Source organism: Microcaecilia unicolor, chromosome 3 (assembly GCF_901765095.1).
Source record: "Microcaecilia unicolor chromosome 3, aMicUni1.1, whole genome shotgun sequence".
NCBI classification, from domain to species: domain Eukaryota; kingdom Metazoa; phylum Chordata; class Amphibia; order Gymnophiona; family Siphonopidae; genus Microcaecilia; species Microcaecilia unicolor.
In genome coordinates this window covers 60,499,365-60,512,942 of record NC_044033.1, presented here as the reverse complement: position 1 = coordinate 60,512,942, position 13,578 = coordinate 60,499,365, and the positions used below count along the sequence as shown (strand labels likewise).

The 13,578-nt window shown below is 43.9% G+C and overlaps 1 protein-coding gene across 4 annotated transcripts in view; it reads right to left on the bottom strand.

The window, feature by feature from the left end:
- Positions 1-13,578, bottom strand: part of LOC115465482 (zinc transporter ZIP9-like) — a 90,244-nt gene that overhangs the window by 6,842 nt on the left and 69,824 nt on the right. For all 4 annotated transcript variants that reach the window (XM_030195969.1, XM_030195971.1, XM_030195970.1 and 1 more), the window contains 3 exons: positions 13,061-13,129; positions 10,410-10,495; positions 5,806-5,940 (listed from right to left, as the gene is read on the bottom strand). In XM_030195969.1, coding sequence (XP_030051829.1) covers positions 5,806-5,940; positions 10,410-10,495; positions 13,061-13,129 — 290 coding nt within the window. The remainder of the gene's footprint in view (positions 1-5,805; positions 5,941-10,409; positions 10,496-13,060; positions 13,130-13,578) is intronic.

The following is a 13,578-nucleotide window of genomic DNA, read 5'->3' as shown; positions in this document are numbered from 1 at the left end:
GGGTTACATGGGGTTGTTGGGGTAGGCTTTTTTGAAGAGATAGGTTTTTAGTGATTTCCTGAAGTTCAAGTGGTCGTAGATTGTCTTCACAGCTTTTGGGAGCCCATTCCATAGTTGTGCGCTTATGTAGAAGAAGCCAGCTGCATAAGCTGTTTTGTATTTCAGTCCTTTGCAATTTGGGTAGTGTAGGTTTAGGTAGGATCTTGACGATCTGACTTTGTTTCTTATTGGTAAGTCTATAAGGTGTGTCATGTATCCTGGGACTACGCCGTACATGATTTTGTAGACTAAGGTGCAGATTTTGAAGATGATCTGTTCTTTGATTGGGAGCCAAACCAGCCTTATTTTCGAAACTGATGGGCGCCCAGATTGCGACCCAAATCGGGAGATAGGCGCCCATCTCGCAAAGGCGCCCAAATCGGTAAAATTGAAAGCCGATTTTGGGCATCTTCAACTGCAATCTGTTGCGGAAACGGGCAAAGTTGACGGGGGCGTATCGGAGGCATGGTGAAGGCAGGACTGGGGCATGTTTATCGGCCGAGGAGAGATAGGCGCCTTCGGCCGATAATCGAAAAAAGAAAGGCGTTTTTAGCGCAAATTTGGGTCATTTTTTTGGACCCTTTTTTTTCACTAACAAGTCCCAAAAAAAGTGCCCTAAATGACCATCCCTGACTCCCCCAGTGGTCACTAACCCCCTCCCACCATTAAAAAAAAAAAAAAAAAAAAAAAAAAAAAACTTTAACAACTTTTTTTTCCAGCCTATACGCCAGCCTCAAATGCAATACCCAGCTCCATCACAGCAGTATGCAGGTCCCTGGAGCAGTTGTTAGTGAGTGTAGTGGACTTCACTCAGGTGGACCCAGGCCCATCCCCCCCTACCTGTTACACTTGTGGTGGTAAATGGGAGCCCTCCAAACCGCCCCCAAAACCCACTGTACCTATATGCAGGTGCCCCCCTTCAGCCATAAGGGCTTTGGTAATGGTGTAGAGTTGTGGGCAGTGGGTTTTGAGGGGGATTTGAGGGGCTCAGCACCCAAGGGATGGGAGCTATGGACTTGGGAGGTATTTAATTTTTTTTCTTTAATTGTTACAAGTGCCCTCTAGGGTGCCCGGTTGGTGTCCTGGAATGTGAGGGGGACCAGTGCACTACGAATCCTGGCCCCTCCCACGACCCAGTGCCTTGGATTTGTTCGTTTTTGAGCTGGGCGCCTTCGGTTTCCATTATCGCTGAAAAACGAAACCACCCAGCTCAAATCCGTACAAATCCGATGCATTTGCCGGGCACAAACCGTATTATCGAAAAAAAAGATGGGCGCCCATTTTTTTTCGAAAATACGGTCTGTCCCGCCCCTTCACGTACCGGTTCTCGGACATAGATGCCCATGGAGATGGGCATTCGCATTCGATTCTGCCCCTCAATGCAACTTTTCTCGGAGGAGTTTGGCACTTTCGAAGCGTGTTTTGCTGAATATCAGCCTGGCTGCTGTATTTTGGGCGGTCTGGAGTTTTTTTAATGAGTTGTTCTTTGCAGCCCGTGTAGATTCGGTTGCAATAATCTGCATGGTTTAGGACCATTGATTGTATTAGGTATCGAAAAGTTGCTCTTGGGAAGAAAGGTTTTAATCGTTTGAGCTTCCACATTGAATAGAACATTTTCTTTGTTATTAGGAAAGGAATGGAAAACAAAAATGAGGACGTTATAATGCCTTTGTATCACTCCATGGTGTGACCGCACCTCGAATACTGTGTTCAATTCTGGTCACCACATCTCAAAAAAGCCGTAGTGGAATTAGAAAAGGTACAGAGAAGGGTGACAAAAATGATAAAGGGGATGGGTCAACTTCCCTATGAGAAAATGCTAAAGCAGCTAGGGCTCTTCTGCTTGGAGAAAAGATGGCTGAGGGGAGATACGATAGAGGTCTATAAAATAACGAGTGGAGTGGAAGAGGTAGAAGTGAATTGCTTGTTCACACTTTCCAAAAATACTAGGACTAGGGGGCATGTAATGAAGCTACAAAGTAGTAAATTTAAAACAAATCTGAGAAAATATTTCTTCACTCAACGTGTAATTAAACTCTGGAATTCGTTGACAGAGAATGTAGTAAAAGCGGTTAGATTAGCAGGGTTTAAAGGCTTCCTAAAGGAAAAGTCCATAGACCATTATTAAAATGGACTTGGGGAAAATCCACTAGAATAAGCAACCTAAAATGTATTGTACTGTTTTGGGATCTTGCCAAGTACTTGTGACCTGGATTGGCCACTCCTGGAAACAGGATGCTTGGCTTGATGGACCTTTGGTCTGTCCTAGTATAGCAATACTTATGTACTTATGACATGCTCACTTAGCTGTGGCTGAAAGGGCAGGATTCAGTTCCCACCCCATGTGATGCTCTTTGACATAGATTCAGAAATTGCACAGTATGTGTCTTCCTCCCTTCCACATGGATGCCTATTTCTACAGTTCAAGCACAGGCAACAGGAGCCAAAACGTGGAATCACGTATCTTCCAATAGGCTGCAGCCAACCACTGATCACTTAGCTGGCCCAGAGAGAAGAGAAACTCAGGTGGCAGTATCAAACCAAAGGCTCAAGCAAGGTGAAAAGTGAAAAGGGATAAACTTAGGAGTAACCTAAGGAAATATGTTTTCTCAGAAAGAGTGGTGCAATTGTGGAACAGCCTCCTGGTGGAGGTGGTGGAGACAAAGACTGAATCTGAATTCAAGAAAGACATCCTATGCACTTGTCCCAAGCTAAGGGATGAAAAGGAGAGTAGATGGCATGGATGGGCAGACTGGATAGGCCACATGGTCTTTATCTACCTTCATTTTTCTCTATTTCCATGAAAATATTTAACCACCATGGTGAGAGAACAATCTAAGCTGCAATAGCAGTGCCAGAAGCTCAGCCCCAAGCTGGCTAAATTTCTTCATAAAGGTGGTTAAGAAATCCAAATAAATAAGCAAGCAATAGACAACAAGGGTAGGAAGAGAGGAAGGGCATATTAGCTTAGTCTTTGTCAGCTTTACCATGAAAAAATAAAACACAAAGTATTTGACCAGGCAATTTCTTGAGGGCCCAATATTCAAAACAATTTAACTGGGTGAAAGAGGCTCCTGCTCAGTTAAACTACGCTATCAGGCCCAACTGCCAATATATGGCAGCATTTAACCAGACAGGGCCACTAAATATTAGTACGGTCCACCAAGGCACTATCCGGTTACTGCCAGGGTGGTCTGGGGCAGAGTTGGGCACACCCAGAAATTACCCGGGCATCGCAGATATTCAGATAGTTACCTGAGCATGTTGGATTCATATAATATTGTCCTGACCATGCCTGGTTAGCAATCCGTGTACAGCACTGGATATCAGCTATTCCCATATAACTTCTGGGAGCTGCCAAATACCCAGTGATTGAGTGCCAGCACTGAATATTCATGTCTAATTATGCCTGTGACAGTCAGCACTGTTAAAATTGTGGACCGCCCCAGGCTGGACATCAGAGAGATTAGTTTGTTGGGGGAAAAGAGGAGGAAATTTTATGTCAGCAGTTTCCACCTGCTTCTATCAGCTTCTAATTCAGTCAAAGCCAGACGGGGGTCCAGCAACATGAGCTTCATTCCCAACTGCCTGGGTATTTTCCCCTTTTTTTTTTATATCCTCTCAAAAGCTCACTAAGCTCAGTCCTGGCAACAGCAATCTTCAGCAGGGGCCATGCACCAGCACTTCTTCCAGAATCCTAGCAAACATAAGAGTGGAAGAAGCCAATTACAAACTCCAGGTCTCTTGAAGACGCTGACATCTTGTTGCTATTACTAGGGAATATTGAGTAAAACCACATTCTGCGTTGTTGCTCTTCAACAGTGGTATGGCAGAGCCAGCCGGTGGTGGGAGGCCAGGATAGTGCTGGGCAAACTTATACGGTCTGTGCCAGAGCCGGTGGTGGGAGGCGGGGCTGGTGGTTGGGAGGCGGGGATAGTGCTGGGCAAACTTATACGGTCTGTGCCAGAGCTGGTGGTGGGAGGCGGGGATAGTGCTGGGCAGATTTATACGGTCTGTGCCCTGAAGAAGACAGGTACAAATCAAAGTAGAGTATACACAAAAAGTAGCACATATGAGTTTGTCTTGTTGGGCAGACTGGATGGACCATGCAGGTCTTTTTCTGCCGTCATTTACTATGTTATGTTGCTATGATTTTATGGCTGACTTATGAGAACCCCTGACGAAGGCTTGGGTGTCAAAACACAGCCCCTGTAGGGTTTAGACTGTCAGCATATTTTGAGTTTGAAGAATCAACTTGGAGCTTGTGATTGGCTTCTTCCACTCTTGTGTTTGCTTGTGGAAAGCTTTTGTTTTCCCGTTTTGCTTTTGCTCCTTCCAGAATCATGCCATCCATGTATCAAGTGTTTCCAAATCTGGCCACTAGATGTCACTATTGCACAATGCCTATAACCCTTTTTCCCCAGGGCCATGAACACAATTCCTAGCTCCAAGCAGACTAACTGGGTAAGTTTCTAGAGAACATGGTAATTAATAAAAATAAAACAAAATAAAATATGAAAAAGAAAATAAGGTGATACCTTTTTTATTGGACATAACTTAGTACATTTCTTGATAATTCATCAAGAAATGTACTAAGTTATGTCCAATAAAAAAGGTATCTTATTTTCTTTTTCATGTTTTATTTTGTTTTATTTCTATTGATTACCTTTAAAAGTGGACTAACACGGCTACCACACCTCTTTACTCTAGAGAACATGGGAAATTAGCTCAGTCATCATAAACAATGCAAGAAGTGCAGTCTTAGAGCCAGATGCACTAAGCTTTAACGAGCCAAAAATGAGCCTTTAAGGAAGAATTTTCAAACCGTTGCATGCACTAAAGCCCATTTTCCGACGATGGTAGCAGCTAACGAAAACGGAATGCAGATGAGCAATTAGTGTAGAAACCCTATTGAAATGACATGCACTAACCTTTTCCGATTTGTTTAACGCAGGAAACCCAAACGAAACGCCAAGAAATCTAACGAGAGGTCTGTACCTCTCGTTAGGGCTGTCCAGCTACTCACTTAAATGTAAAAACCAAAATGCAGCAATACAAAAAAAAAAGGATCGGGAGGGGGCTGGTCAAGAGCGTCCTGTATGGATGGCCTTGCCCCCCCGCCCCGCCTGAGGTCGCCGCTGCTCCCCGCTTCCCCCCTGCATTATAAATTAAAAAGCAAAACAAAAATCAGCAGCCCCGGCCGGCCCCCCTACCTTCCTCTCTACTCTTTCGCCCCACAGCTCCGCCTCCCGACATCCTCCGCCTTGTGCCCCGCCCCCTCCACCCCCTCTTGGGGTTGTCGCCGTTATTCCCCCCCTCCACCGGACCCCCCTCCCTCTTACCGGCCCGTGCAGCGCTGTGTGAAGGCGCTGCACAGGCAAGAAGAACAGCTGATGCCTCTGTCTGTGCCCAGTCTTCCTTCGCGTCTCTCTCCTCTTGGGCCCGCCCCTGTCTGACGTAAGTAACCTATAACGCTTGGCTGCTCTGCGCATGCTTAAGGGGCCAATTACCGACGGGGATTACGAACGTATGATACATTGTACTTTTCAATACCGCGCCGAACATTTCTGAACTGTTTTTTTTGTGCCTTCTTCTTTGTTTCAAATTCGTTAAGCACTTTTACGATTTAGATTTTTTAACGTTTGGTTGATGCATCTCCCCCATAGTCAGCCTCAACCAATATGCAGTGGTGCATGAGCACCTTGAAGGAGGCTGCTATGGTCACACTCTGTGATCACTATGGATAATTTGTTAGCACCAACTCACCCTGCTTAGTATCAGATACGTAGTTATTGCCAAGATTGGCGCTGCCATGGAGAATGCCAACAGGTGCTTTTGAATCGTCTTCTTCTCCAGGCCGGCGTGCATGAGAAATGAGACGAGTCCAAAGGCAGCAGGAGCCTGGAAAAAAAAAGACACAAACAGTCGAGCATGAACTAGAGAAAATTTTCCCATTCCACTTTTACCAAGCATGGCACACCAGACAAGGTCCACTTATTACCCCTCAGTGGAATAGCCAAGGGTGGGCCCGGGCGGGCTGAGGCCCCCCAGTAGCATAACACCTATAATGTGACTGACAGGGATCCCAAAGCCCCACAAGCTGAAAACTCCCAATTGACCCTCCTGCATACCTTGTAAATAGCAGATCTTCGCCTGGGGTGAGCAGCGAATGATACATACTGCTCGCACCGGCCCCACAGCCTTACCTCTGACGTATTCCCACGTATGAACAGCTGTGGGGCCAGAATGAGCAGTGTGTATTAGTTGCTGCTCGCTGCTGGTGAAACTCTATTTAAAAGGTATGCGGGAGAGGGGGGGATGTTTGAGAGACCATATGGCATGCAGGTGAGAGAAGGAGAGACCAAATCACCTGTGGGACGGGGCGGGGTTCTTCTGCCCACCCATCTTGGGCACAGGCCCACCCAAAGTTGGGAGTCTGGCTATGCCCCTGCTACCTCTTCCGACCTCACCCCAGGAATGAGCCAGTGCAAGGAAGTAATCCTCCCCCCCTCCAGTTATCTGAGAGTAGAAAAACATGACATTTTGTTTTTTGATACAACAGCAGCTTTATAATTCAGGTACAGCACAGCAATAAGCACTGATTAGAAATATCTGGATAGTAGTAAAGGGTTGTTACTTGTGACAGCATAGCTGAGGGTTGGCTCTGCAACTTGCATTTATTTCACTTCCTCTTCCTAATGGACCAAATAGATTAGCTGCAGGGTAGGCTATAGAGGAGTGTAGCATAAAGGCAAGCATGTCTGAATGATGCCTCTAGTCAGGGGAGGAAGAGGAGTGTCTATCAGGAAGCGTAGTGGCAGAGCATCTTGCTAGAGCCTTCTGTGTATGTCTGCAGATCGATGCCTATTGTTCCATGTAATGTGGCAAGTAGGGGCCCTTTTCAGCACAGGGTCTGAGTCAGTCACTTGCTCACCACTCCTTAAGGCCTCCTCTCATTAATTATTATTATTATTTATTGCCATTTGTATCCCACCTTATCCCACCTATTTGCAGGCTCAAAGTGGCTTACATAATTTTGTTACATACAGTTAATCCTGGATGTCGGGTACAATTATTGTTGTGCCGAGATTAAGGGAAGAAGTAGAGAGAAGAAGGAAGGAATTTAATAGGTATATTGGACGAAGGGTTTTCAGCAAATGACTCCAAGAGTGTAGCACTTGAAAGCCACAATAGCACAAAAGAACAAAGGCAAAACAATCTGCACTGTATAAAGACAGAACTTAAAAGTGAGATACCTACAAATGATACTATTCAATATGTAATTCAAATCTAGGCAAAAGGCCCACCTTTTTGATGCTGCTTTTAACTCCTAACCCTTACTCACTTGTTTAAGTACCTGTATTTTATCATTCCCACCTTGTTATTCCCTTATCTGTCCTGTTTGTCCTAATTGGATTGTAAGCTCTGTCGAGCAGGGACTGTCTCTTCATGTTCAAGCGTACAGCGCTGCGTACGTCTTGTAGCGCTATAGAAATTATGTAGTAGTAGTAGTAAGTAATCCAAATGATCAACAACTGATAAATATAAATATTTAGAAACCACATTCAATAAATGATAAATCACATTACAAAAGGATTTTAAAAATCAATATAAAATCAAGAACAATTAAAAAATCCAACATGGCCATGTTTCAGCATGAGCCTGCATCAGGGGTGTGATTATTAAAATACATCAATCCAATCCTTGGAGAATCATAGATGTGCAGTGGTAGCACCAATATGAAAGCTCACTGGACTCTTCCTTCTGGTGAGATATATTCACATCAATCTCCAACGATTGCCAGTCAACTGTACAGAGAAGCAATATTGTAGTCTATTATTTACTGTATGTGGATTCTAATTATTTAATAGTTATATTAATCAATTATTGATCATTTGGATTGAATGCTGGATAATACCAATTATAGGTGCTTCGCTTGTGTTGTGCGCTTGAAAGGTAGTCAAAATGTATTAATTCAATATAAATGGTATTCTCTATTAATTTATTTTCATTTTTCTTTTAGGATTCTATTTGTAAAACCATCCCTGTAAAAAACAAAACAAAAACAACCCCCCCTGCAAAAAAAAAAACAAAAAAATCATGCTCCAACTGACTTGCTGTGCAAGAGTTCACTATGAATCTCATGTGAGGAGCATGACTCCAAGACAACGAATACGCATATTCCACTTGAAAAAGTTAAGCTCAATGCACTGGGGGTTGTAACTGAAGTCCCAGCTGTTGGAAGACGACGTGACGTTCCATGAGTATCAGTGTATGCTGAGTTTTAGAAAAGATTTTTGCTGTGACCTCAGTTCAAACCTTGTGTGTACACTGGGAGGAGGAGGAAGGAAAGGGGAACTCAGAGTCACTGATTGTAATGTGACTGTTTGCCTATAACCCTGTGATATACAGCATGAGATATTAATTCATGCCATGAAGGTCCAGGACTTTGAATTTGGCTTTATGCTTCCCCCCTTTCCACAATGTAGTGAAATCTTTAGGTGTCTGATGTGTCAGACCAGTGTACACCTGGATTTAAAGTCACAGTGCTTGACAAGGACCCTATCATACTCACAAGCAGTCTACCAAGCCAAGATAACAATAAGTGGCCTTAAAATTTTTTCACCCAAGGTTTTCTAATGAAGACTCAAGAAATGCACAGCTGTAGATTTCATACTGCACGTAGCATCTTTCAGAGTCTCTGGAGTTGAGATCCTGCTGAAATTTATGCATATACTTCTGCACTGGGAATGATGTGAATTATCTACTGGAGATAATGCTTTCCTTTAGAGAAGTAGAGTTTAATTTTCAGCAGTGGCTGAGGGTCTGACTTAGATATCCTGATTTTGGCCACTTAGTTTTAAGCAAATTTTCATCCAATTTGGTGGCCTTTTACTAAAATGTGGTGAAATCTGAGCTTTTAACGCAGGACTTTCCCATGCGTTAAACCCATTTTTATGGTTTTTTTTTTAAAGTATTTGCAGGTTGAGCGGCACTGTTCCTATCATGTGGGAAATGCAAAAAATTAATGGTAGAGCACTTACCATCTCCTATTTAGGAGGCACTAGGTGCTCCCACGTTAACTCTGCATTATCCAGGTAGTATGCAGTGATCATAATGCGCTAGCTGGATAACGCTTACATGCCTACCCTCCATCCATGACATACCCCCTCCAAAAATATTTGCAAAACATAAGTAATATGTGGGTTACTATGTGCTAATAGGCAAATTACTGCAAAATGCTTTAATGTGTTTTGAAATCGCCTGTTCTTACCCCATGTTAAGGGCTTTGCACTCTTTAGTAAAAAAAAAGCCCCTTAAAGAGCTATGGGGCCCTTTTACAGAGCGGTGGTAAGCCCAAAGTGGGTTTACCGCTCGCTCTTCTGGAACTACTGCTGGCCCAATGCGACTGCTGGTGGTAGTCCCGCCCCAAGTGGGCATCATTTCTGGGGGAAAAAAAGAAAACCCCCGGAAATGGCTTGCATGGCAGTAACTCAGCAGTAATCGGGCATCGCTGTGTGCTGCCCGGTTACCGCCAGGCTGGCATGGGAGCCCTTATCACCACCTCAGTGGGTGGCAGTAAGAGCTCCCCATTGCATGACCATGGGGTAAGAGTTCTCTTACCACATGGGCCCTGGTGCACGAGAAAAATAGTCCCAGCCGCTAGCGCAGGGCCCTTTTTCCCATAGCTTGGTAAAAGGACCCCTATATTTGCAACTGAAAAATCTTCCTAGATGGCCATATTTGGACTACATAGACATAGGACTGCTGTTGCATGCCTAGCTTCTTTCCCACATAATAGCTTCAGACCAGTCACTTTTGGAGCAGCTAAATTTAGCTCAGTTTTTGACCAGGGCTAATCTAGCCACCCAACTCCCAAGGAAGTATGGCCTTGAGTCCGTCCAATGTCCTGCCACGCCCAAGATTTGGATTCAAGTCTGTAATCCAGCTTCCATTAAATGGGAGGGCCAGGGTCTGGGGGTGCTGGAGAAAGAGTACACACATCACCCAATATAGAGGAATCCTGCTTATCATAAAACAGCAACACCTACAGATAGGGTTCAGTCTGCATGTGTCCCAAATTCTGAAGGGATTCGTGGTCTGTAGTCACCTACCAAGGTCTGTCACTACAATCATGAAGTTATAGGGAGGAGAAAAGTAGGAAGATGAAAGGATATGTATTTATTAGCAGATTTATATTCCACATTATTCACTAGGTGGAGCACATCTGGTGGCCTGTGAAAGTACTGGTCTATAGCATTTCGGTTTCAGACCAACCCAAGCCACTTTCACCAGGTCTGGAAGTTCAGATGGGGAGGAAATCTTGTCAGACCCACAAGCCCAAGTATCCTCATTCAGAATTAGCTCACCTTATGCAGGATGACAGCAAAGAAGACGATGACCTGCACAGACACCTGGGAGGATGCTACAGCTGCACCAAGCGCTACACCGTCAGCTGCAGGAAACAAGACGTTGTTCACCCAGAAGAGCATGAAAACTACTGCTGGCAAACATCTCAAGACAGATCTATTTTATTTCTTACTCTTCAGACAGCAACGTTTAATACACTCTTCAGTCTGTTGCGCTTGTTGTCCTTTAGCGTTAGTTCAACTATTTCATAGCTTCAAAACTCTATATGAACAACCTTTGTGTGACACTGATGGGTCCACACTATAGCCTACCTCCTCCGCCGATGCACATAAGTGTCATTGCAACATCTGCAGAGGCACTTGGCCAAGTTTCTAGAGGACAAAACCAATAGGTGAAAATATTGGCCTGTTTGGATTTTAGGTACTCATCCAGGGAGGTCTTTTATTTGGAAGGAGGGGTTCAGAAAGGTAAATCTTCTACTGCAAGACAAAAACTATCAATGACTGTGTTTCACATTCACTTGCGTCACCACAAGGCAGGTGAAGGTCAAGGACATTAGAATTTTAGCCTCTCTTCAACCTAACCTGCTGCATCGCTAAGTTAGGCCATGTGTTCTCCCACTAGCTAGACTCAAAGTGCACCAAAGATCCAAACATGGTGCTGGGATCGCAGTGCTGAATGCCAAAGACCTTCCACACAATGTTCTAAAAATCCTCCTACTCCCTTCAAAAGTGAAAAGCAAAACACAGTAGGCTAACAGTACCCGAGAGATGAGGAGAAGGGCTTAAAAGGTCCAGAACTTTATTTAACGTACTAGACCAGGGGTGGGCAACCTGAGGCCCGCCACTGAATTTTTATGCGGCCCAAAAAATGCCGTTAACCAGAGTTTTGGTGATTTTAAATACTGTACTTTGCAAATATTTTTACAATAGCCACTCTTAGCAGTTTGTTTTCATCATTTTTAGTTGAAGTTTTACATATTTTATTTATCACAGAACATCTACGGAGCTCTGTGCATGTCCAGTTCCAACATTACGTTGCGGCCTGCCAGGGACAGTACTGACATTCACTCAACTCTCTGTGTATAAAGATTGCCCACCCTCTGTACTAGACATTACACTGGAGTTTCTGAAGTAGGTTTTCATCTGGAAAGCCTCCTTCAAAAGAAGGATTTCTCAAATGACAAACCAAAATGACAAAAAAAAAAAGGCCCATATATATTGTCAGGTGTTATGTTAATGCTTTGCTTGACAAAAGCACCTATGCAGGTCAGGATTGCATAAGTGCTGTTGTGAAACAGACACAGTCAGCAGTAATCCTGACCCACGTGAGTACTTTAAAAGCAAAATTTCAGGCACATGAATGGATAAATTGGCTATTTAAATCATTGAGGGGGTCTTTTACAAAGGTGCGCAAGTGTTTTTAGCACTTGCAGAATGCTAGAGACACTCATACATTCCTATGGGTGTCTCTAGCATTTAGCGTGTGCTAATTTTTAGTACGCGCTAAAAACGCTAGCGCACCTTAGTAAAAGGACCCCTATCTCCCTAATTCTATATCACTGCACGCACATTTATATTCACTGTGCGGAAAACTGTGTGTGTATGCAATAGAATACTAGCAGCTATGTGTGTAACTTAATCCTTAATTGGTGCTAAGGGACAATAATTAGCATTAAGTGCTATTATTTGCACTAATTGGCTTAAATTTGCACATGCATGTAACTGCAGCAAATTACTATTAAAGTTAGCACCCAAATTCTATAGCGCGCAGCTGCAAGGAGGCGTATATGTGGGCAGGGCATGAGTGGGGGTCCCATATATATGCACGTAACTTAAGAATACTATGGGGCTCATTTTCAAAACAGAAAAACATCCAAAAAGCAGCAGATGGACTTTTTTTTTTTGTCCAAAATGTCCAACTTGCTATTTTCAAAACCATTTTAAAGATGTTTTTCTATGCAGCTTGTCTGCAGTGCGTTCATTCACAAGGGGGCATGTTGGGGGCGGGATTTGGAGGCACCCTAGCCAGTCAGGTTTCCAGGAGAATATTCATGTGGAGGCAGTGCATGCAAATCTCTCATAGATATTCATTGTGGGTATCCTGAAAACCTGGGTATATTTTGCCCAGTTTCAGAGATCCCTGCAAAATGTAAAAGGCCAACACTGACTGTGGTAAGAAGCGATATCCTGTAGGAGGTTGACAACTGGGAGGGAGATACACTTAGCCACAGCAGTGTGGGTAGGGACAATCAGACTGAATGAGGGGGCCTTATCTACTATGGTCTACTATGTTTTAAAGTACATGAATTTACAGGGTAGAAATGATGCTGATAGTGGAAAAGCAGACTAAAAGTTCAAGCAGCAGACCTGGGAAGCCACTGATCAAATCCCACTGCTGCTCCTTGTGATCTCGGGTGAGTCACTTATCCCTCCATCGCTCAGATACAAACTTAGATCATGAGCCCTCCAGGGACAGGAAAATACCTACAGTACCTGAATATAACTCACATTGAGTTACAACTGAGAAAGGCATGTGCTAAATCTCTCCCCTTTCCTCCATGCTCTATGACAGACAGGGTGTTTTGCCAGCTCTTACAAAAACCACCCTCTCCCTCTCCCACGAAGAAGATCACAGCACTTCAGCTTACCTGCAGCATGTATCACTAGTCCTAGAGTTGCTGTGATGCTTGTGCCAGATGACATTCCAGTTCTGGGGTCTGAAAGAAATACAATTTAAGTTGTAAAAACACTTTTGTTAGAAAAAGAAAACAAATCAAAACAAAACAAAAAACCCACAGATAATTTTAAAAAGACATCATCATCATCCTATGACAATCTCAGTGGGGGGGGGGGGGGGGGCTCTTATAGACCTCAGAGATCATTTTTTTGGGGGGGGGGATGTGTAAGGCTGAACATTTTGTTGGGGTGTTTAATAGGCTTGCACCAGCCCTATGCTTTAAAGTTCATAGAATTTACAGGGTAGAAATGAGACCCTCCTCACACCTCTCAGGTGTAATACAAGCAATGTCTTGCATCCCCTGAACTCTAAGTGTTATATTTGCCCAAAACTGGGAGTCTACAACTCGCATCTCTTTCATTCTTTCTTTCTCACACATCTGTGACAAAGGTGTGCAGTAGAGTTCACCGACACAACAGAGAAATGGTA